The following is a 21,010-nucleotide window of genomic DNA, read 5'->3' as shown; positions in this document are numbered from 1 at the left end:
AAAATAAATCAAATATTTGAAGATAAAACACTAAATCCAAGTTGCATCAACATCCCACCCATCACTATATTAAATCATAAATCAATGTTTTTCATATTTGTTAAATATAACAAAATGTAGAGTTGATTCAAATATGAATCAAGATAATACAATAATACAATAAAATAAACTACATCTTCTGCCCAAAACAGGAGCCTTTCTCACTCTCAGTATTCATTCATTTGGAGGAATTTGCGGCCATTTATAGTTGAGGCCAAAGACATTTATTTTGAAAAGAAACACCAGGATAGTTACTGTAGTCAGCTTGACGATCCCGTCTGTAGACAGAGAATGTGTGAGGTCGTAGTATTGGACTTATCAGCCAGGGAACCACGGGTGTAGCACGGGAGAAACATCTGGACTGACGGCGGCAGCAGCAGCAGCAGCAGCAGCGGGGACTGGAAGTCAAATGAGAATCAACCCGGCACAGCAAGATGGGTATGTGAACTAGTGTTTTTATAATATTCCCGTTAGCCTATCGCCACGGAAACTTCTAAGTGTGTCCGTGCAAATATAGACAATGTCACGTGGTTAATATACCAAATGTTAGACTTTCAATGGTCAAAGCATGGTGTTAATAGTCTCTAGATATCCATGTTTTTCTCTGGCCTACACGATCTGTTCATTTTAACGGGATAGACAAAGGAATAGTTGATGACAGGAAATAAATCAATGATAAGTTTGATTGTTAATAATTTGTCAAATACCAAACAACAGCTGGTCCCAGGTGGGATGTTCTGCTGTCTCAGCTTTTCTCTCAATGTAAATTAAATATTGATTGTTTATCAGACAAAACAATATGAAAACATTTTGGGGGCATTCATTAAATCACTGGAGCATGGTTTATAAACTGGTTAAATGAAAAGATGTCTTACATTTTATATGGTCATCTTTAGGGGGCTTTAACCACTGCAGAAGCCTTTAAACCACAGAGTGATCTGAGCCGCAGTGGAAGGGTGGGGGTGAAGAGTCCGCCCCAAGATCACCTCAGTTTGATAATGAGGGAACGGCAGCTGTGCTTTTTAATGTTGTAAACAGTGCATTGTTTCTCCACAGATGCTGCAAGTCTGAAGGGAACTCTATCTACACATGAGGAAAACTTCCCAACAGGTGACTTCATAGGAAACAAGCCAGTTTTATGTTTTTTGCTTTTGTTTTTACAGAATAATACATGAGTGATGTGAGACTGAGTATCTGATGGTACACCACGCCAACACTTGTTTTAGTGGCATATGCTTATTCTGTTATGCCACTTTTGACAGTTGGTATGTCACTGATGTTCCACTGGTATTTGCCACTAAAGACAGATATGTCATTCTTGTTCCACTTGCAGATACCACCCTTTACCTGTCATATACTAATGGTGCGCCAGACTTGTAGTGTCATTATGCCTGTTCTCAGTGGTATGCTCTTGCTGTTAAACTGGCTTTTGGCACAACAATACAGTATGTCACTGCTGTTCCGCCAAACGAAAACACTTTTCACTGGCAGCCTTTAGTACATATAGTACTGGTAGTTCAGACTATAATGAGAGACAACATTAGATGATAGGTCAGTAACCTAATTGGACAGAAATTTTGTTTGGAACACGGATGTGTTCAAAAAATGTCACTTTATTCTGCCCATTCAAGTATGACTGTTAAGTTCAAGAGGAGTTCAAATTTACCATTAAGTATTGGTTTCAGTAGTACTGTCAGCAAGTCATAAGAGCAAACATATACACTGTTAAACAAAAGTGACCTCAGTGGAAAATCATGTGATAGAATTTAAAATGGTTTATACCTTGAACCTGTGAGTCCCTGTGAAGTCACTCATTAACCTATGAGTCAGTCACACAGTGGCATCATCAACTCAATGAAATTACTGAAATTACTGGATGAGTTTATAGTACCAGTTGCTCAATAGTAGTTTGTATTTTAATCATGGATGTGAGTTGAACTTAAAACACCAGTGGAAACAAATTTAATCCTCTGTGGGTATCTAAAAAATGATGAGTGAGCACACACACTAAAAGATCCAGTCATACCATGCTCAAACTGTGTGTTCTATATTCAGCTCTGCCAGTGATGCTGGATGTGGTCAGGGGTCCTGATCGTCTTCCTGCTGATGAGGAGATAAAGGAAATGTTAAGAGGGAAACTCCGCATTTTGCAGGTTGACAGCAGCAAGGTCAATGCTCTATTCAAGGTACAACTAATAACACACACACGTTTGCTCAGTTATCCTTATTAGGACTTGACTTACATTCAGTGTGGACAGTGTAAAGCAAAACCTACCTCTGACTTTAACCATAACCAATTCATGCCTAACCCTAGTCTGGACCAGAATCTCAGAAATGAAATTAGAACAGGGCTTTGGTCCCCATAAGGACTGCTGGCCCCGACAAGGTTGGAGTTTATATATGCGCGCTGATTGCTGAAATCTGTAAACAAATAGCAGAGTAACATTAATCAAGTGGAAACAAACACAACCCAACACAAAATGTGGCTTCTTCTCTGCAGTGTTTGCTAACAAAACTTTAGCAGATTATACTTTTTGATACAATTGTTAACTCACAGTTGTACTCAAATGATAACTCTGCACCAAGTCCACTTTTTCCAAACTCTTCACAAAGACAGAACATGTCTGATGAGAAGTGTGAAGAAAGCAAGTTGGCAAGCAGCACAACCACAAGACGCAATACCACCAGTTTACTACCTCAAGTTCATGAGAGTATAATATAAAAATAAACAAGTATAAATAAAGGAACCCTTTATTGCAACAAGGCCTTTGTGACTGGAATCCCTCTTCTACTATAACACCAGAGTTCTAACTGGACTCTCCACAGTGATTTGAACAGTTCATTTTCCATTGATCGGGCCAGATAGGCAAATTCCTGTGTGGAGATGCAATGCCCCCAACCCAGATGAGATGGCCGTCCGACCCAAAAGACAGCAAACAGTTCCTTCCCACCTGTCGGACTACAACCTAAATGGACCAGGGTCCCAGAGGAGGTTCCATACCCCATTTCCTCAGAACACACAAGAAGCCAAGCAGGAATCACTCAGGACCGATCAGCCAAGGCAGTGCACCAGACCAGAGTGTGCTGTTAGAAGAAAAGGAACAAACGTTGGAGGATATGAGAGGTGACAGTGAGGTTCTGACCCACAAAATCAGTCAGTTGCCAGATCTGGCCACCAGGTGGCAGCTGATCAGCCAAGAGCTGGCAACTCACAGGCACCAGATCAGCTGGGTACCCGTGCTTGTTTCTGTGCTAGAGGATATGAATCAACAGAGCTCTGACAACAGTTCCAGAGACTGGTGACAGAGATCCCCATCCAGACCTGCTGAACAGCCACTTTCACGTTCCTGTCTACCAAGCACAGATGATTGTGGGCAAGAGAGATACTACCCACCACCTGCCCAGATGTATGAAACAGTGCATAATGTTGACTACACAGACATACCACACAGGCATACCACCTCCTGACCTTGGTGATGAGCTAGCAGAGGATTTCTTCTGCCTTACAATTTCACACCAGGTAGAAGAAGACCCTTCTTATACACCATGCTCCTCTGCCCTCCTCAAGTAAGCTTCCCCTGTGCAGACCACTATGGCCAGAGAGCCCAGCTGCGGCCATTCTATGCACCATGGTAGCCATGAGTATACAGTATACATATATATGAATAAAGAGAGGATACACAGACCTGTCATCTATACCAGAGCTTACATACAGAGGGCCCAAGCTGTCCATACCACATCTGACGTCACCATATCTGAGAGAATTCTCCAGGATGAAGATTGTACTGGAGAACATCCTCCCAGATGACACCATGGAGCAATACAAGTTCCAGACCCTCACAGACCACCTCAGATGTGGAGAAGCCTTGCTTGTGGCAGATTCCTATAGAAACTTAAGGCAGCCTTACACCAAGATGATGGTCGTCCTCACCAAGATGTAAGGGAAGCCTCACAATCTGGCTGTGCAACACATCACAGAGTTGATGGATGACCCAAATGTCTGTAGTGGAGAAGCAAAAGTCTTTTGCCTGTTTGCTCTCCAAGTGCACCCATTGGTGGGCATGCTGGAACAGCTAGGGGCGTGAAGCTGTGTGGGCTGTGTAGTTCCCATGTTGAGATTGCTGGGTAAGCTACCCCCTGACCTCACTGCCAGCTTTAAGGGATTCATCCACCCCATGAGAGCAGCCACACACTCACTGACTGCATTGCTGAGTGGCTGGAATATGAACTTAAAGTTCAAGAGGATAGTGTGAAGTATGCAAGTATGTCAGCTACAGGAGAGAGGAGTCCTCCAGTAAGAAGAGAGAACACAGGAGAGACTTAAAGCAAACCAGTGAGACCACCACCATTTTCCTTGGTACAGAGAAGGCTGCAGAGACAAGTATCCCTACAGCCCCGCGTGTGTCAGAGCTTCTAGCCAGTAGTCACAGTAAGATGGAGAAAAGGAAAGTCTACTCTCCATACTATAACAATAACAAACACTTTCTGAAAAACTGTGCTAATTTCAAATTGAGAGGAGAGGAGAGGGTGTCATGGATCAAAGGTAAAAAATTTTAGCATTGTGGCTGCAGTCATCAAGCAGCTAAGTGCACGTCATCCCCTAGCAAGATGACAGCAGCAAAGAAGTTAGGCCTTATGTAGGGAAATGGTGCTGTTACATTGTAATCCATTTCTAGGAATGATGAAAATGAATTTAAAAAAGATCAAAGATCCAACATTTAACTACATTACTGTGATGCTACAAATCAAAATACCATCCACTATTTTTAAGCATTTTGGTGATTTAATAAAACATTTTCTGTGGATTTGGAAAAGGAATTCATTAAATGTTCAAACTTAATTTACAAATATACTCCTTACTATGGCAAAACAAAAATACAGTGTATTGGAGGCAGTGGCATTCCCATGGTTTAAGCACCACTGGCAATCTATTTTGGAACAGTGTGTTACTGTTAAGTAATTTTGTAGTGCAATTTAAGTCAGTAGGAAAATTATGTTTCTGGAAGCACTTACAGATAAGACATTGTATCATGTCTAACTATTACAATGGCGGCTGATAATATAATTATAAGCTATCTAGAATTACCACAGGAAAACCTCAAAGCTTCACTATCTTATAAAATAACGAACTCCATTTTGGGTAATGACTCTGTTAATGTGAAAATGATTGGGCAGAGGGAGAGAAGAAAACAAATTTGATTAAATATCCAAAATTGTGACCAGATGTGGTAAGTATGTGAAAGAAGTGAGGGGAAAGCTCGTCCAATACAAAATAATGCATAGATACTGTCACACACCATGGAGAATCTATGGAATGAGGCTGTTGACCAGTGATTTATGTTGTTTACTTTCCTACACTGTACATGGGAATGTAGTTTATTTAGACACTTTTGATCCAGGTATCAGTCATTTTAAATAGTTGGTTTTGGTTCAGAAAAACAGAAAAAATATTTTTGGACTAATGATTGTTTACATAAGATGAATCTAATCTAATCTAATCTAATTAAAGAAATGTGAAAGAAAAAATCTCCTGTCTAGTTGTAACTTGTTTCTTTTCTATGTCTACAGGAATTGTCTGCTCATATCATCTCCATCAACAGTGAAGACAAAGTTATTTTTGTAAGATTCAAAACATTTGAGGAGATATGGAAGTTCACCACATATTATACAATAGGTATGCTTGGACTAAAAGTTGTCAGTGACAGCTTTTGCAATATATGGCATTTTCTGCAGTAATGTAAAAGTGCACAATTAATTACTAAAGTGGTAATTAGCTGTATGCAATACCTGTTTCACAGTAAAGTATGAACATGACTTTTCTGCTCACCCTCCTCTCTTCCAGGTTTCCTAGGTCAGTGTATGGAGAATTTGTTGCTTGACCAGAAGTTCTGGCTCAGTTCTTTGGGAGACGATATTGCTATTGACGTTTCCATTCAGGAGGAAACTCTTGACCTTATCTACAAAGGCATCCTCATGCAAGAGGGTAGGTGATATAATGTAGTTTCAGAAGATGCTCATCCAAAGAAGACAAGAAGTCTGCTGGGAGGCTTTACTGGACAGAAGCATAACAAGAGCACTGTTGTAATTACAACAGCCTTCAAACACATTCGCTTCATCTTTGTCCTTAGGTTCATTGTTTGCTACTTGTAGTGCCAACCAGATGTTTGACAGCTCCACATCTGGAGGAGACCTGTACCTGGAGCAGGGAGACATAGCCCAGTTTGAGCCTCCCTTTCTTGGCTCTGGTTGGTCTGTCCTCTGCTTAGCCGATGGAGCCCGGGGCACTGCACCCAAACCTGCTCTGGAGCCAGTTATTCCTTTCCATCAGTGAGTCACTCCTACACATAGGGCTGTGTGGATATTGTCTATATTGTTCTCATTGTTCTGTGATCACACAGTAGTATATAGAAGGTGTTGTGCTCTGTGCTCATATGATCCTGTCTGTTAACAGATGGTTTTTTAAGTCCTGTGCTGAGAACATGTTAGTCGGTGGTGGGAAACCTGCCTGTGACTTCCCTCTGCAGTTTGGTAAGTGCAGTAAAATCTACTGAGACTAGTTTCTCTCAGAAATCATTTCAGAAACATACAAAAAACAGCTATTTCAACTTCCTTTAAGAATTTCAGTAACAAACATACATTTTATTAGTTTGCTCTTCAACTGACAATTCAACCTCTTTCATTTCTTTAGTAAATCAGTTGCTGTCAGCATTTCTTCCTCATGTTATTATTATTATTATCATTAAAATGTATTTTAGGACCTCCACTTCAGCTGACACATTTCACACAGCTCATTTGATCATTAACACTTAGATGATTTGAACTTGAATCTATGCTTGAACTTGAGCTGAATCTTCAGATCCTCTCAGCACTTCCTGTTCAGCTCATACTTCAGCTTGCTTGGGGCTGATGCTTGACACACTAAGCACATACTGGAGTGCTTAGTCTTTCAAACAGGGATAAATATGCCCAAAACCAATCAGCCCATACAGGATTACTGAAATTTGTGATCCAACAGCAAACACTGGACAACTCAGCCTCTCCTCAGTGTCCTGGCTGAACTGATGGCTGTGTGATTAATAACCAGCTGACCAACATAGACAGCAGGCAGCAGAACATGTGTGGTGCACTGTGGTAGACTTATTTATCCTTATGAAGTCATCCAAAATGTGGTGTGGAGTGTGGCAGGTCAGCTGTGGCTCATGCATTGACATGAGCATAATCATCAGAATAACAGTGACAAGTGTCAGGTTAGAATATTCCTGCTCTACACCTGCATGAACAGGACTGGATGATAAAAGCCTCACAGCTGTTAAATGAGTCAGGACACAGGAGATGGACCCAAATGCAGACACAGAGGTGTCACTTGAGCAGGTCATTGATTTATTATAACCAGCAGAAGACTGACTGACCACAGGCAAGGGTCAAAGGCAAACAAATCTAAAATAGGAAAATAAATCCCAAAATAGGTCAAAAGTCCAGAACAGCTGAGGGTCAGTTAACATGAGGAAACTAAAACATAACTCACTCAATACTCAGACAAACTCAAGGGAAAAAGACAGGACTGTATATACACTGGGGATGATTACTAATGAAACACAGGTGGGACTGAAAACAGGTGAGAAAACACACAAAGGAAGCAAAGTGATCAGAGACAAACAAGGAAGGGTGATTTCAAAATAAAACAGGAAGATGAGGTCACACTGTGGATGATTCATGACAAATCCTGTATTTCATTTAGTGTATTTTGACTGACTTTTGACTTCACATACAGTATGTAAATATAGTATAGCACCTATAATATAGCAGCACCTCTATCAAGTTCTCAATAATATTTTTTGGTCAGTATTCTCCAAAGAGAATTAAAGGCGTCACTTCAAACTTAATATTCTGCTCTAAATTTATCATCATGTATATTTTCCTCCATTCAGCCAGAGGAACCTGCCTGGCCACAGCGGAGTATGATGCTGAGGGCCCAGATGAGCTGAGCATGGCACCAGGTGATCGCATCATCATTGTGGGAATTCTGGTGTCTTGTTTTGACTGGTTCACAGGGAGGAAGGAGGTAACAGGAGAAGTGGGTCTGGTCAAGACTAGCCTTGTGACACCTTTCACTGACATTTACAGGTGGGTGTATTGCCTATATTGGTAACGTGTTATCCATTTTAACGAAACAAAAATTAAGTTACTTTACAAAAGAGTACAGTGGCAGTAAGTGGTCCTTCTGGAATTATCTGCATGTGTGTTAATTTGTTTTAAAATCTGGTCAGATCTTCATCTAAGTTACAATAATGAACAAACACAATCTGTTTGAACTAATAACACACAAATTATTATTGTTCTTGTCCATATTAGATATTAGACATTAGACATTTACAGTGTAGGGTGGAAAAAGTATGTGAACCCCTCAGCTAATGACATCAGCAAAAGCTAAATGGAGTCAGGAGTTAACAGAACTGGAGTCCAGTCAGTGAAACCAGACTGGAGGTGTGGGTTGGAGCTACTTTGATTAAAACAAACAAACAAAAATACTCAAACATTTTGAGTTTATTATTCACAAGAATCATCTGCCTATATGAACCAGGCCTCAGAAAACAGTCATCTCAGAGTTTAGATGCACTGTCCACAGTTAGACAAGAGCGAGATTGGTTAGTTCTGTGGTTACTCTACCCTGAAGAGGACACCCAGTCAAGATGACTCCAAAGACAAAATGTATAATGATCAATGAGGTAAAAAAAAAAAAAAAAAAAAAAACGAGCCCAAAAAACAGGAGCAGAACACTAGAAAGGGTAACAGAGACAATCTGAGACAAGAGCAGAGGGGAGCAGGTGCAGTAACTGGTTGAACTGGCAGGAACAGGGGGTGAAGGGCATGAACTAAAATGACACAACAGGTGAATATACTCAATAAAACAGGAATATGGCCATTAGACATATTACAAGATGTTTCAGGTTCACCTCCTCCACCAGCACTGTGAATGTTTGTGAATGAATTAATGCAGAAAACAGGGTCACTCCAAAGTGTTCACTGACTTTTTCATGCCACTGTATATGACAATACTATATGTTGTTCTATTCTCTGTCACCATTGCAGCTCAACAGATATTTTCTTGGAGGAAGAGGAAGGGATGTTCTTCAGTCTGAAAGAGGACAAAGTCATAGAGGAAACAACTGCCCTATTGAAGAAGAAATCTCAAAATGATACTGGTCAGAACTATAAACTGGGTAAGGAAGGCTACAGAATGACTCACGGTTACTGATTTGTACAGATTTTCCATCATCATTTTTTGGCATGGTAATACACCTGCATTTCAGCTGCATATTAAAATCAAGCTTAAATTTCATATTTTGCAGGAATGTTTTAAAATAAAATATGATTCCCTGCACCAGTAGCAGCCTATGTAAGACTGATGAGAAAAGATCTGTGTCAAAAATCTGGCAAGTTATCCAAATGAAATGAATGACTTTTTTTTTTCAGTGCTAAACTGTTGCACCTGTCGGCAATGCAACATTGTCAGTACCTCTACCACAGTGACAAACGACTGTACAAGACTAAAAATCTGCCACAGTACCAGCTCTATGAGGTTGTACTTACGCATTATACTTCAGCAGGTATAATGTTTGCCATGTTGACCATCTTAGTTTAGTGTGGTAGCACACTAACCTTTGCTAATTAGCACTAAACACAAAGTACAGCTAAAACTGATGGGAATGCTATAAGCTTTCCATGTGTTTGTTCATAAACCAGAGTATTGTAGAAATGAATACTTTAACCTGACAGTGGACTAGGTGAAAAGGCAGAAGATCACAAGTTATTGCAATTAATTGTGGATCGAACTATACACCCTGACCAGTACCCAACAAATTATGGCCTTGTTGTAAAAACTATCACAACTTCTGCCTTCACTAGAAATGGAGCAAACTCGATTGAAACAATACCATGCATCCAAAGCTTACACCAAGTGCATGCAGCATGTTCAGGCTGACATTGCACATTATTTCACTGAAGTGTTGGCTCAGCAGGAGACACATGGTTTTGCCTCATCACAGAGCACTGCCATCTGGCAAAACTTCCACTGTTCCATCAAATACTGTGTAAGCATGTACACATTTCAGCTATATTACCATTTAATGTGAGAGAGGTAACTCAACAGTTCCTATTTATGACCTGCCACAACTCAAACTGCACTTTTTTGATCCTATTTTACCTTTTCATTTGCCTCTGTGGGGAATGCTACTCCTCCCATTTGATGAATGCAGGGCTCTCTTACTCAAGTTACATTTGCTGACTTCAATTGCAGTTGATACCATAGATGTTAGAGATAGACCGATATGTTTTTTTCAGGGCCAATACCGATATTTGGAGCCGATATTCATTTGCAGTAAAAGTGAAAATATTGACGTCAAAATTATGAATAATACAAACTCCAACACTTTGTTTTGTTTAAACTTTGTTTAAATGCCTTTAAGCATATGTTTATTAAACAGCTTTTCAGATTTGCAACATGTTAAAGTTTTTTTAATCTTAGACATCTTTGTTTTAAAATTCTAACCAAAAGTGCAGGGAGCTCCCAGGCTCAGCAGCATGTCTTATGAAGTTAAATGAAAACTTAAACAAATAAATAGCTCCCTAAAGTTTTCTACAGTAAATAAAGTTTTCCAAAATTTCAATATAACTGAAATGTTATTTTATCTTTCACTTATCTTTGTTTTAAGTTCAAACAAAAACAAAAGGTGCAGGGAGTTCCCAGGGTCAGCATCTCTTATAAAGTTTTCCTATAAACTTTCACTGCTGGTGCTGATTGGCTGTTGCCGTAGCTCTGCTGATGATCAGATGGTGCTGTGGGCGGGACAATGCTGGAGACAGAGTAGTGACTGCAGACAGAGAGGCACGGCTGCATCAGAGCCAAAATAACTCTGTTTTATATTGATCTGAAAAAAAAAGGCTGATGCCAATATGCATCAAAATACAGAATATTGACGCTGATAATCGGCCCGGAAGATAATTGGTCTGTCCCTAATAGATGTTTTTAAAAAAGTTCAATTTGAACTGAACCATTGCTTTAATTATTTATAGATCTTAATCACCAGTTGTTCTGTATTCAGGATCTTATATCATTGACTTTCTTGCACTTTTCGTTCTTCAATCTCAGATATTATCAGTTACCAAGACTTTGAAAAGAAACCATCACGTAAGTATTGCTACTTAAATGTCACTTTTTTTTTTAAATAGCTTGTCCTCTCTTTTTATTTTAGCATTGCTTTTTCTTTCCATTTTTCTTATGCAGTCAGCTCTTCAGGCAAAGTTGATCCTCAGCAGATTGATCTGAAGAGAAATATTCAGAGGATTCTTGACCAAGGAAAAGACTCCTCAACAGATTCCATTGTGACCATGAGTGGATCTTTGGAGGACTTGGAGGTCCTGCCTACAGAGGCAAAGGACTCAAGTCCCCCATGCTTCACTGTTCACCCAATTGTAGAGGGAAACAACAACACTGAGAACTTCACTCACCTCTTCTCTTTTTTGGAGGGAAAGGACTGTAAAGAAGAGTTTGGTTTCCTGTATAGGCTGAATTCTGAATGCCTCACCTCCACTACCTTCTCTGGGCACTCTGATGAGAATGAGCTGATGGCCTTTCTGAGTGTTGCGAGGGAAACAGCGAAGAAGAAGCGACTCCTCTGGTCACAGACTCGTTTGTGCTTCCTGTTGGGTAAGCTCTGTGCTGGGAGGTCTAAGTTCAGCCAGGCTCGGGTTTACTTTGAGGAGGCCCTGAGTGTTCCACAAGAAGGCTTCAGTGATCTCAAGTTGTTGACCAGCATCTACTCCAACCTGGCTGCTATATATATTTTGCAGAAAAATGCTGAAAGTTTCTTTGCTGTAACAGAGCGACTTGTTGCGTTTCTGTTGGGAATCCCAGACTGCCTTGGAAGCTTAGAGGACAGCTCTGTTCTTAAATACATCCTCAAGAAAGCTGTTCTCTCTCATAACAAAATGGCAGAAGCCCGGGCTTGTTATCTACTGGCAAAGCACCACTGCACTTGTGCTGACGGGGCTCAAGCTGTTCCATACCTTGAGAGACTACTTGTTCTTTGTGCTGAAGCTCAAGGAACATGGAGCATGTCTCTCAGTCATGGATACCTGACCCTGGGAAGGGTCTACAGTGACCTCTGCCGTCCCAACCTCAGTGTCAGTTCAGCCAGGAAAGCTTCTCTGCAGCCATCTGCCAAACTGAGAGACTGTCTTAACAGCATGGTTCTAGCTCTGGACAATGTCAATAAACTGAATGGGATCACTGAGCAGGAGGCCTCCATTCCATCTCAGGTGGCTCCATTTTTACATCGAGCCCTCTCTTTTACCAATGTTCAAGAAGGAGGAAGGAACCGATACCATGTTTTGCACCATCAGCTTACTGTTTGTCTCTGCCAACTCTTTTACAAGCACAAAATGGTTGAACATGCTATCCACCATATGCATATTCTCATCAGCAACAGTCCACCTCTACAGGCAATCCCCATCTCTGTGCCAGAAAGAAACAGTACCTTCACCTGGCTGGCATGGCTTCACATTGACAACAACCAGCCCAATGTTGCTTTGGATATACTGGACTTGGTTCTATCTTCCATGCCAGAACACTGCACAACCCCTCAGGAAGGTCAGTGGGTTACTTTCGTTATATATGATTGTGAAGCAAAAACCACATGACCCTTAAAATTATTACCCAGCTATAGTTATTTAGTATAGTTAGTACTATAGTTAGTAAGTATTCATTAGATGTTGTAGCACTACTTGTCATACATTGTTATACGTGGTTACAGTTTTGACGGTCCAATCTGTCGACATTTTTAACAGGTTCATTTTTGTTTTCACCTACAAATAAGTGATTTAGATAATTGGTTATGTAATGTAGATTCCCCTTACAACCGTCTAGTTTTTAAAAAAGTTTGCATATGTACATGTGCATTGTAGATTCTCTTTATATCCCATGCCCCTTCAGAGCATTGTGCATATCCTAAGAAATTAACACTAAGCATCTTCAAGGTGCAATTAAGCACATGAGGGCAATACATAAGACAACAATGTGCAGTATGAGTTAAGCAGAAAAAATACATTCACATCAGGCTGTGTCATAAATACTAAAGTAAATGCGTTTAACTACACATTAAGGTGTGGTCCTCAACATGCATGGTGTGGCACTTCGATGTATGGGCAATCTTCAGAGAGCAGCAGAGAGCTACCAGGCTGCCATTGACATCTGCCAAGAGTATGAGGACCTGCCAAACTTGGCTGTAGCTCAGGCTAACCTAGGTAAGATTGTACAGGCTTTATAACAGATTGTTCTTCTAGTGGAGTTTAGTTCAAGGGAGATGACGTTGTCCTTCTTCATTCTTGTGAAGGGCTGTTGTGTCTGAAGGCTGGAGCTAAAGGACTAGCGCAGAGGCACCTGACTGAGGCTGTGCAGCTCTTCTCAGAGCTGGATGAAGAAGGTCATGAGGCAAACTTTATCACTGTGCTCCTCAAGCTGGGGCAGCACTATGTGAAGCAGCAGCAGCTGTACTATGGAAAAGGATGCTATGAATGGGCTTTATTGCTGGCTATCAATGCCAACCTGTTAGACTGTAAGTGTGTAGATCACAGACATTTACATTTGCTCTGTCTTACATTCTGGGATAATGCTGCATTTATCCTCTTTTCAATAATCTGTAATTGACCATTGCCCATTGTCAGGTCAGCTCACTGCGACCAGAAACCTGTGCCATCTGTATGGTTGTGAGAGTCCAGACCAGGAACAGTGTATCATCTATAGCCAGCACCAGGTCCAGCTGCTGAGACAATCAGGAGACAGAGGTCAGGAGGGAGATGCACTGGAGGCTATAAGCCAGCTCTACCTCACTCTGGGCACAGAAAGGTGTGTGGGCTTGTTTTTATATCCAGGTTGGGACCAACCCATGGGGTCCCTGTGGATAGACACTGCTTTTTGAGGGTCCAATATAAGTCCAATATAACATTCATTTACATTCTCACTTGCTCCTGTCAAAGATGAATTTTTCAATCAAACAGCAAAATATTTGAAACAATGTAACCATTTTGAAAATAATCTGAGCTAATGTAAATTGAATATTTTCAGGGCGTACCGGGCAGCTCTCGACTACACCAAGAGCAGTCTGGGTATTTACATTGACCTGGGCTTCAGGGAGAAGGAGGCATATGGCTGGCTACAGGCTGGGAAGATCTACCACCTGCTGGGCCAGACTGAACTGGTTGATCTTTATGTTCAGGTCTGAGAACAGTTTCTATCTCAATGTCTCTGCCTATCAGCTGCAGCATGATATTTGGAACTTTTGAAACTCAACTACAAACTTTGTTGAGCATTAAAATACTGTAAATTCTCAAATAGTGGATGAACAGTATCAGCTAAAAAATATATATATTTTTTTCTCAGTTTTGTCATATCATTAAAGTGGTCCATCCCATATGAGATATGTACATGACATACAAAACTATGACATGTAAACACTGACCTCCAGCAACTAACATTTCTACTCCAAAGAAAACAAAATAACAAAAGGAAATTGTACAGATTTTGTTTTGAATGAGCAGGCATTATTTAAATACTCTCATAGAGCAAAATCTATTTCATAAAGTGTTTTCATAGTTTTATCTTCTTCCAGGGGAGGGCAGCATTTTGTAGCTTTACTGAACAACCCCCTTCTGGAGTTACAAACCAAAGGACCATACAGAGCAAAGTGCATTTTATTTTATATTCCACTGAACTCATAACACTGATGACCAACAACATAGAAATCCTTCAGTACCAACATAACATCCCGTTTCCAAATGGAACAGTAAGATACCACACATCTTAGTTTTGATTAAACCATATGTTCTACATTTTTGGCTAATTCCAGCCATGTACAGCTCGCAAAATTGCAGTTCTCATCCTACACTTACTTGGAGTTCATCCATTAATGTTTGAGTGAGTAAAGGACACAAAAATACACAGTCCTCTCATTGTCCTCTGGGCTTGCAACCTAGGTCTCGTTGAACCAAACGTCTATTTAACACAATGAAAAAGTCCTTCACCATCGTGATCTCCTTAATAACAGTGTAGAAGATAAACTCAGTCAGTCTTTCAATGGGGGTTCAAAGCATTCATCCTCACTGAATCTCTGCTTCCTGTGCACCACCATCACAACATACCTGAAGATCAGCACTTTCAAAATACTGAAACAGCCCGCCTGACACCAATTTCATTATATTATTCTATGGTCAAAGTGACTGAGATATTATGATGCTCCTGAGCTGTATCTGCATTAATGTTATGCATTGTACTGCTGTCGCATGATGGCTGCAGGAATCAGCAGGTGTATAAGCGTTCCTAAAAAGTGGTAAGTGTATTAGAAAGCTGTACCTCTCCAACATATCATCCATACTGACTCTCCAGGATTGTGTGTTGAGCCCTCTTTTGGCCATGGAACCCTAAATAGCTGCTGTGTTGGTGTCAGCTTTGTCTTGTCTTTGACAGGTAAAGTAAAACTCATAATGAAATGCATAAAAATGAAAGCCTGTTTTTTTTTTTTTTTTTTTTTTTTTTTGATGCCATTGTCAGGTAGCTCAGGATGTCGCTCTGAGCACAGGAGACACCAAGTTCATCCTGAAGCTTCTGGAGGCTGCAGGAGACATTTTCCTCAACAGTTGCCAGGACAGAGACAAGGCTGTCACCTTCTACAGGGTAGAGTCTGAACAAAACAAGCTGGTCTATAAAGATTTCTTGTTAGTCTTTAGACATGTAGTTGTCATCACCTGGAGGCCCCCATACTGTAATACGCTGCAATTTTTCATGATTCATCCACTTTTCATATTGACTTATCATGTCTTCATAAAGATCTCTGGACACCCCCCTACTTTGTCAAATTACCAAAACTATGAAAATAAGGCCGAAGTCAAAGTAGACCAGAATTACCATTTCAAAATGTTTTGTGTTTCTCTGTGTAATCTACCACGTAGGACCGAGCTCTGCCCATCGCAGTGAAGAGCAGCAGTGTTCATACCAGGCTGAGATTGTGCAATAAGCTGACTGAAGTGATGCTCAGTCTCAAGCTGTATGGGGAAGCTGTTGAGTTTGCTCAGACTGCACTGGACATCAGTATCACTCAGGGTATGAAAAACCAACTCCAACACAAAGAATTTAGAATTTTTTTCATACTGTATGCATAAGTGCCTTCACACTGACAGATGTGGCAGCTGGTTTCTGTTTATTAAAAGGAAGTTTTTCCTCTCCACTGTCACCAAGTACTTCACGATAGAAAGTAAAACTTTTTTTTTTTAATCAAGTGAGCAAAGCACCCAGCGGACATTTTGGTGGGCATCAATCACAGTCAAATGCTACTGGTCTGTAATCTAGTAGAGCAGGGTGGACTAGGCTTAGCTCTTGGGAGTGTGAATGTGCTCAAATTGACTTGGAATCCACAAAAGAATAAAAAAGGTTCACCTTCAGTGTACGATAGATGTCAGCACTGACATTTGTGTAACTGAGTAACTGTGTCCACTACCTTTGTGTTTGGTTTTACATACAGGTGAACGTCTGAATGAGCGAGTGGCCTACCACCGCCTGGCCTGTCTATACCGCTGTCTGGAGCAGTATGAACTTGCTGAGCACTATTACCTGAAGACTCTGACCCTCTGTCCGACACCTCTGCAGTTTGAGGAGGAAACACTGTACTATGTCAGGGTCTACCAGACACTAGGGGACATGATATTCTATGACCTGAAGGTATGGCTTTTCATTATTTCAAGTCCCCGAAACCATCTGAATCTGGAGATTAGTCCTACCATTTTCTTTTGTCATCTATAGTCACTACCTACATTGTTGTGTGGAATAAAGCCTTAAATATCTCTATAATATCAGTTGATAATTGATGTGGATTTGGGTTTAAAGTCCCAAACCACTGGGCTACGATCAGAATTCTTCAGCCTGATTCAGGTGTCCAAAAATTATCAGGAGACGGCAGTGTCCAAGGCAGCAGAGTTTATTTGTCGACAAAGAAACCCGGGAACTGTTCACAGTGCATACATGACACACCAGAAGAGCCCCAAACCTGTACTGGCTCTGTCCCTTTTTTATACAGTTTTGGCTGTGGCTTTCCACGCCTCTCAGGTCATTTTACTGGTCAGTCAATTTTACACCATTAAAACATTGGTTCGTTTAGATGTCTATCTTGAGCTCCTCAAAAAAAGTTACACTCGTATCTCCAAGGTCACTGTCTCTTGAGAAGCACCTGGGCTCTAAAAATAAACTCTTATCTTCTCTCCAAGGTCACTGTCTTCTGGAAAGCCCCTGTGCTTTTCTTCCGGCTGCACTTCAGCTTACAGGGTCATGCCAGGGCAGACCCTGTCCTCTTTTGGCCTTTTCTCTTTCTGCTTTACACCATCATGTTCTGGCCTGTTCTGATTGTATTTTTTTAAAAACTAAGTTACCTTTTATTTTTTACAACATTATTTCTTAACTCTTCCTTGTTTCTTTTTTTAAATTATATGTCTTTTTCACACTAACATCTACTCACACATAGTGGCTTTTAACACACATATATCACATGTTTTCTTTGAACAGTAAATACTGATAAAACCATTTCCACATAATACTCCTTTAAAATCAGCTTAATGCTGTACTCTTTCTTTTAAAGGCACATCACTCTTTGCATACTGTTGACAAATTATTACTCTACATAATCAGTATTTGACGGTTCTTATTTTCATTACTGACAGCCACAAAAATGGTGGCCAAAAAGTGTGGACCAACATACTGTCACATAAGTTATGTCCAAGTCAGGGCCATGAAGTTGCAAGTCAGGACCAACAAATCTCAAGAATAACAAGTCACAGAATCCAAGTCCTGAACTCTGTACTCTTCAAGTACTAAACAAGTTGTTATATATCAAAGTTGAATTCCAGGTCTTTTCTAATTTTGCCAAAAATTTGTCCTACCTGAATTAAATTCAGGACTCCTGAGCCTGAGTCAAATCCAAGTCATATGACTTATTACTCTGCATGAGGTATGAGGTAGAAGTTGTTTACATTCAGTGTTTCTCACCAAAGCACAGCATAGTTATCCTTCAAATTTATTAATGCATTAATTCTTAATGAAACATTTGCAAAGTCAGAGTTTTTGAAGATATTTTTTATTTGCTTACACTGGCTAGCATGCCCTCTTATTCTTTACTGCCTTTGTTGGCACAGCATAGCGTCCTTACTACAAACAAAATGATGGCCCACTGGTAAGATCATTGCTCAGTAGTACTATGCCTCTGTACCAGTGGTCAAATTCTGTAAAAGCATATAACTTTAATAACAAAATAAGCTGATATTCTTGAAATAAGAATATAAATAAAATAAATGAAATATGAAAGAATTGCAATCTCAGCATAAAAGAAAACACAACCTCACTCAACTTCAGTATTAATGTGTTTATCACCTGTATTAAATACAATGGCCAAATATTTTTTAAGGGGTCATACATTTTGCTGTTATCACTACAGGACCCGTTTGATGCTGCAGGTTACTACCACTTGGCTCTGGCTGCAGCCATGGATCTAGGCAACAAGAGATCTCAGCTGCAGCTCTGCACACGTCTCGCCACCATCTACCACAACTTCCTCATAGACCGGGAGCTGTCTCTGTTCTTTTACCAGAGGGCAAGAGGATTTGCTGCAGAGCTGAATGTGAGAAGGATTAACATCTCACCAGATCAACATTATAGCAGCATCTCACAGTACACGGCCACTGGAAAATATTCTTTTACACAAAAAACTAACTTTCTGCAAGATGTGTGAAGAAGTCAGACGTCACCAGATGGCTGAATGGATGTGTTATTTTTTTCTTTTTTGCCTTGTGTTTTTTGCACAGAATAATCTGATTTCATGAGAAACCCTGCACAAGTTAACGCACAGAATAAAATTATCACAAAGGAATTCCAATTTTTTTAAGACACTCTGTGGAGATGACAAAGATGAAGGTGCCCCAGATGATTTATTGTCACCTACATTGTACTGTAAGCACAAGATTCAGTGTTCAATGAGGCCTTCATGAATCAGAATTAAATAAATAGGTAAATGTCCTAACCAAGCAAAGGACAATTCATGACATTCAGAATGTTGTGGGCCACTCACAACTGAAATACATGCTAAAGGAAGAACATTGTTTCTTATATTCTTGGTTACAGCTAGTACAGATTCACCTCATCAAACATAAACAGAAGTATATCATTTGCATATTGTGACATTTTTTGTGTTCTGATACTTGTAAGGCCTTACCCGATAGCTTATAGTCACAGGTTTAGCTTTAGGCTCTATGAACAAAGGAAGTAGGTGTTTTACAATCAGAAACTGGTGTTTCTTGTTATTCTGTATTATCATTTCAAATGTTTTTGATTATAAAGTAGGTCTGGGTGCTGTAGAAGAGCTCTAACTATGAATCATGTAACAGCCAAGTTTTTTGGGGGGACAAGGAAGGGAAGAATATAATTTTTTTTACAAAAAAAATGTTTGTTTGTTAAATACAAATTAAAGTTCTCTGACACACACCATACTGTTCAGAGGTGAGCTACCACATTCTATATAATATGTACCTGTCAGCAAGCATAGAGACCAGTAAGTAAGGTAGCATTCAACCTCAGAATCCATGATTTGAATGATTTGAATGATTTGGGCACGACAAAGGATCAGACCAAATTATTCAAGGATTCAAGGATTCAAGGAGCTTTATTGTCATTCCAATACATGTGATACTCTGGTCCCAAATAAATAACTAACTAAGTATAAAATAGAATATGCAATATAATCTAAGAAGTAATATAAATATAGAAAAAGGAAATAAATGAAATGACATGACACAACAACAATATCCAAAGTATTTACCGTTGAGGTAGTGTGCAAAAAGTTAAAGTGACAGCAAAAAGGTGGGAGGGTGGGGGGGTGTTGCAGGGGCTACAGGGGTCCTCCAGAATTCAGCAGTCTCACAGCTTCCAGGAAGAAGCTGTTCCTCAGTCTGGTGGTCCTGCTCTTAATGCTCCGTAGCCTCCTGCCTGAGGGGAGAGGGTAAAACAGAGCGTGTGCGGGGTGAGTAGGGTCCTTCAGGATGCAGGCAGCCCGTTTCCTGCATCTGGCGGTGTAGATGTCTGTGGTGGTGGAAAGGCTGCGTCCCACAGTCCTCTGTGCAGCTTTCATCACCCTCTGCAGAGCTTTCATCTCTGCCGCTGAGCAGCTGCCACACAATGATGCTGGAGGACAGGACGGAGGACAGGAGGTGTCTGCCCCTCCTGAAGTCCACGATCATCTCCTTGGTCTTCTTCACATTGATACAGAGGTTATTATCTCTGCACCAACCCTCCAGCTGTTCCACCTCCTGTTGGTAATGCATCATTGTTGGTAATGCATCCAACCACAGCTGTGTCATCCGCGAACTTCACAATCAGACAGCTCCAGTCTGGGTCAGGTGGTGTCAGTTACTGAGATAAACCTATACAGTGTGTGGTGCAAGGGAGCAAATGGCAAACTGCAGTGTCTTTTCCTGAATCTTTTCCATACAGACAGCTGTATAAATGAGCTCTTTTTGATGAATGTTGTCATCTGTTTATGTGGTGCAGGCACATGCAGAGTCTCTCTAGACTCTGGCAGTTGTCTAGCAATGCTGTAATCATAGTATACCATTTGCTCATTGTGGTGTCTCTGTATTTACTCATTCATCATTTGTCATTCAGTATGTGCTCCTTTGCAACTATCAAGGAAAAAGAAAATCTTTTTAAACGCAGTGAGGCCACTGCAAAAAAATGTGGTTCATCCAGCCATTTCATCTTTTATGGATTGCTTGATAACAAGCAGGACGGAGGATAACATGACTGTTAGTCGTAAAATCTTGTCAGAGTATACAAACGTTGTGTCCAGCGTTTTTGGTGTAGGATAGAGCCTCAAACTCATTATCC

The 21,010-nt window shown here is 40.4% G+C and overlaps 1 protein-coding gene across 1 annotated transcript; it reads left to right on the top strand.

Annotated features, from left to right (window-relative positions):
• The first annotated feature begins 331 nt into the window (after positions 1–331).
• LOC108885126 (SH3 domain and tetratricopeptide repeat-containing protein 1) lies at positions 332–19,612 on the top strand. Its single transcript, XM_018679315.2, has 19 exons — positions 332–477; positions 1,096–1,149; positions 2,095–2,225; positions 5,608–5,713; positions 5,882–6,022; positions 6,168–6,366; positions 6,491–6,567; positions 7,968–8,163; positions 9,130–9,260; positions 11,189–11,227; positions 11,324–12,688; positions 13,201–13,341; positions 13,431–13,652; positions 13,762–13,942; positions 14,162–14,312; positions 15,644–15,766; positions 16,042–16,192; positions 16,611–16,807; positions 18,570–19,612. The coding sequence occupies exons 1-19, from the start codon at positions 474–476 to the stop codon at positions 18,861–18,863; spliced, it is 3,903 nt and encodes a 1,300-aa protein (XP_018534831.1). The 5' UTR covers positions 332–473; the 3' UTR covers positions 18,864–19,612.
• The last annotated feature ends 1,398 nt before the right edge of the window (positions 19,613–21,010 follow it).

Source organism: Lates calcarifer, unplaced genomic scaffold (genome assembly GCF_001640805.2).
Source record: "Lates calcarifer isolate ASB-BC8 unplaced genomic scaffold, TLL_Latcal_v3 scaffold_86_184, whole genome shotgun sequence".
Classification (NCBI taxonomy): domain Eukaryota; kingdom Metazoa; phylum Chordata; class Actinopteri; family Centropomidae; genus Lates; species Lates calcarifer.
Note: the sequence above shows the minus strand (reverse complement) of the source record. Positions and strands in the feature narration are given on the sequence as shown.

Bases quoted from the DNA above. Each gene is read 5' to 3' on its own strand.
- LOC108885126 (XM_018679315.2), top strand. The intron at 5,714-5,881 runs GTATGCTTGGAC...CCTCTCTTCCAG, and splicing joins CACCACATATTATACAATAG to GTTTCCTAGGTCAGTGTATG. The intron at 12,689-13,200 runs GTCAGTGGGTTA...CTACACATTAAG, and splicing joins CTGCACAACCCCTCAGGAAG to GTGTGGTCCTCAACATGCAT.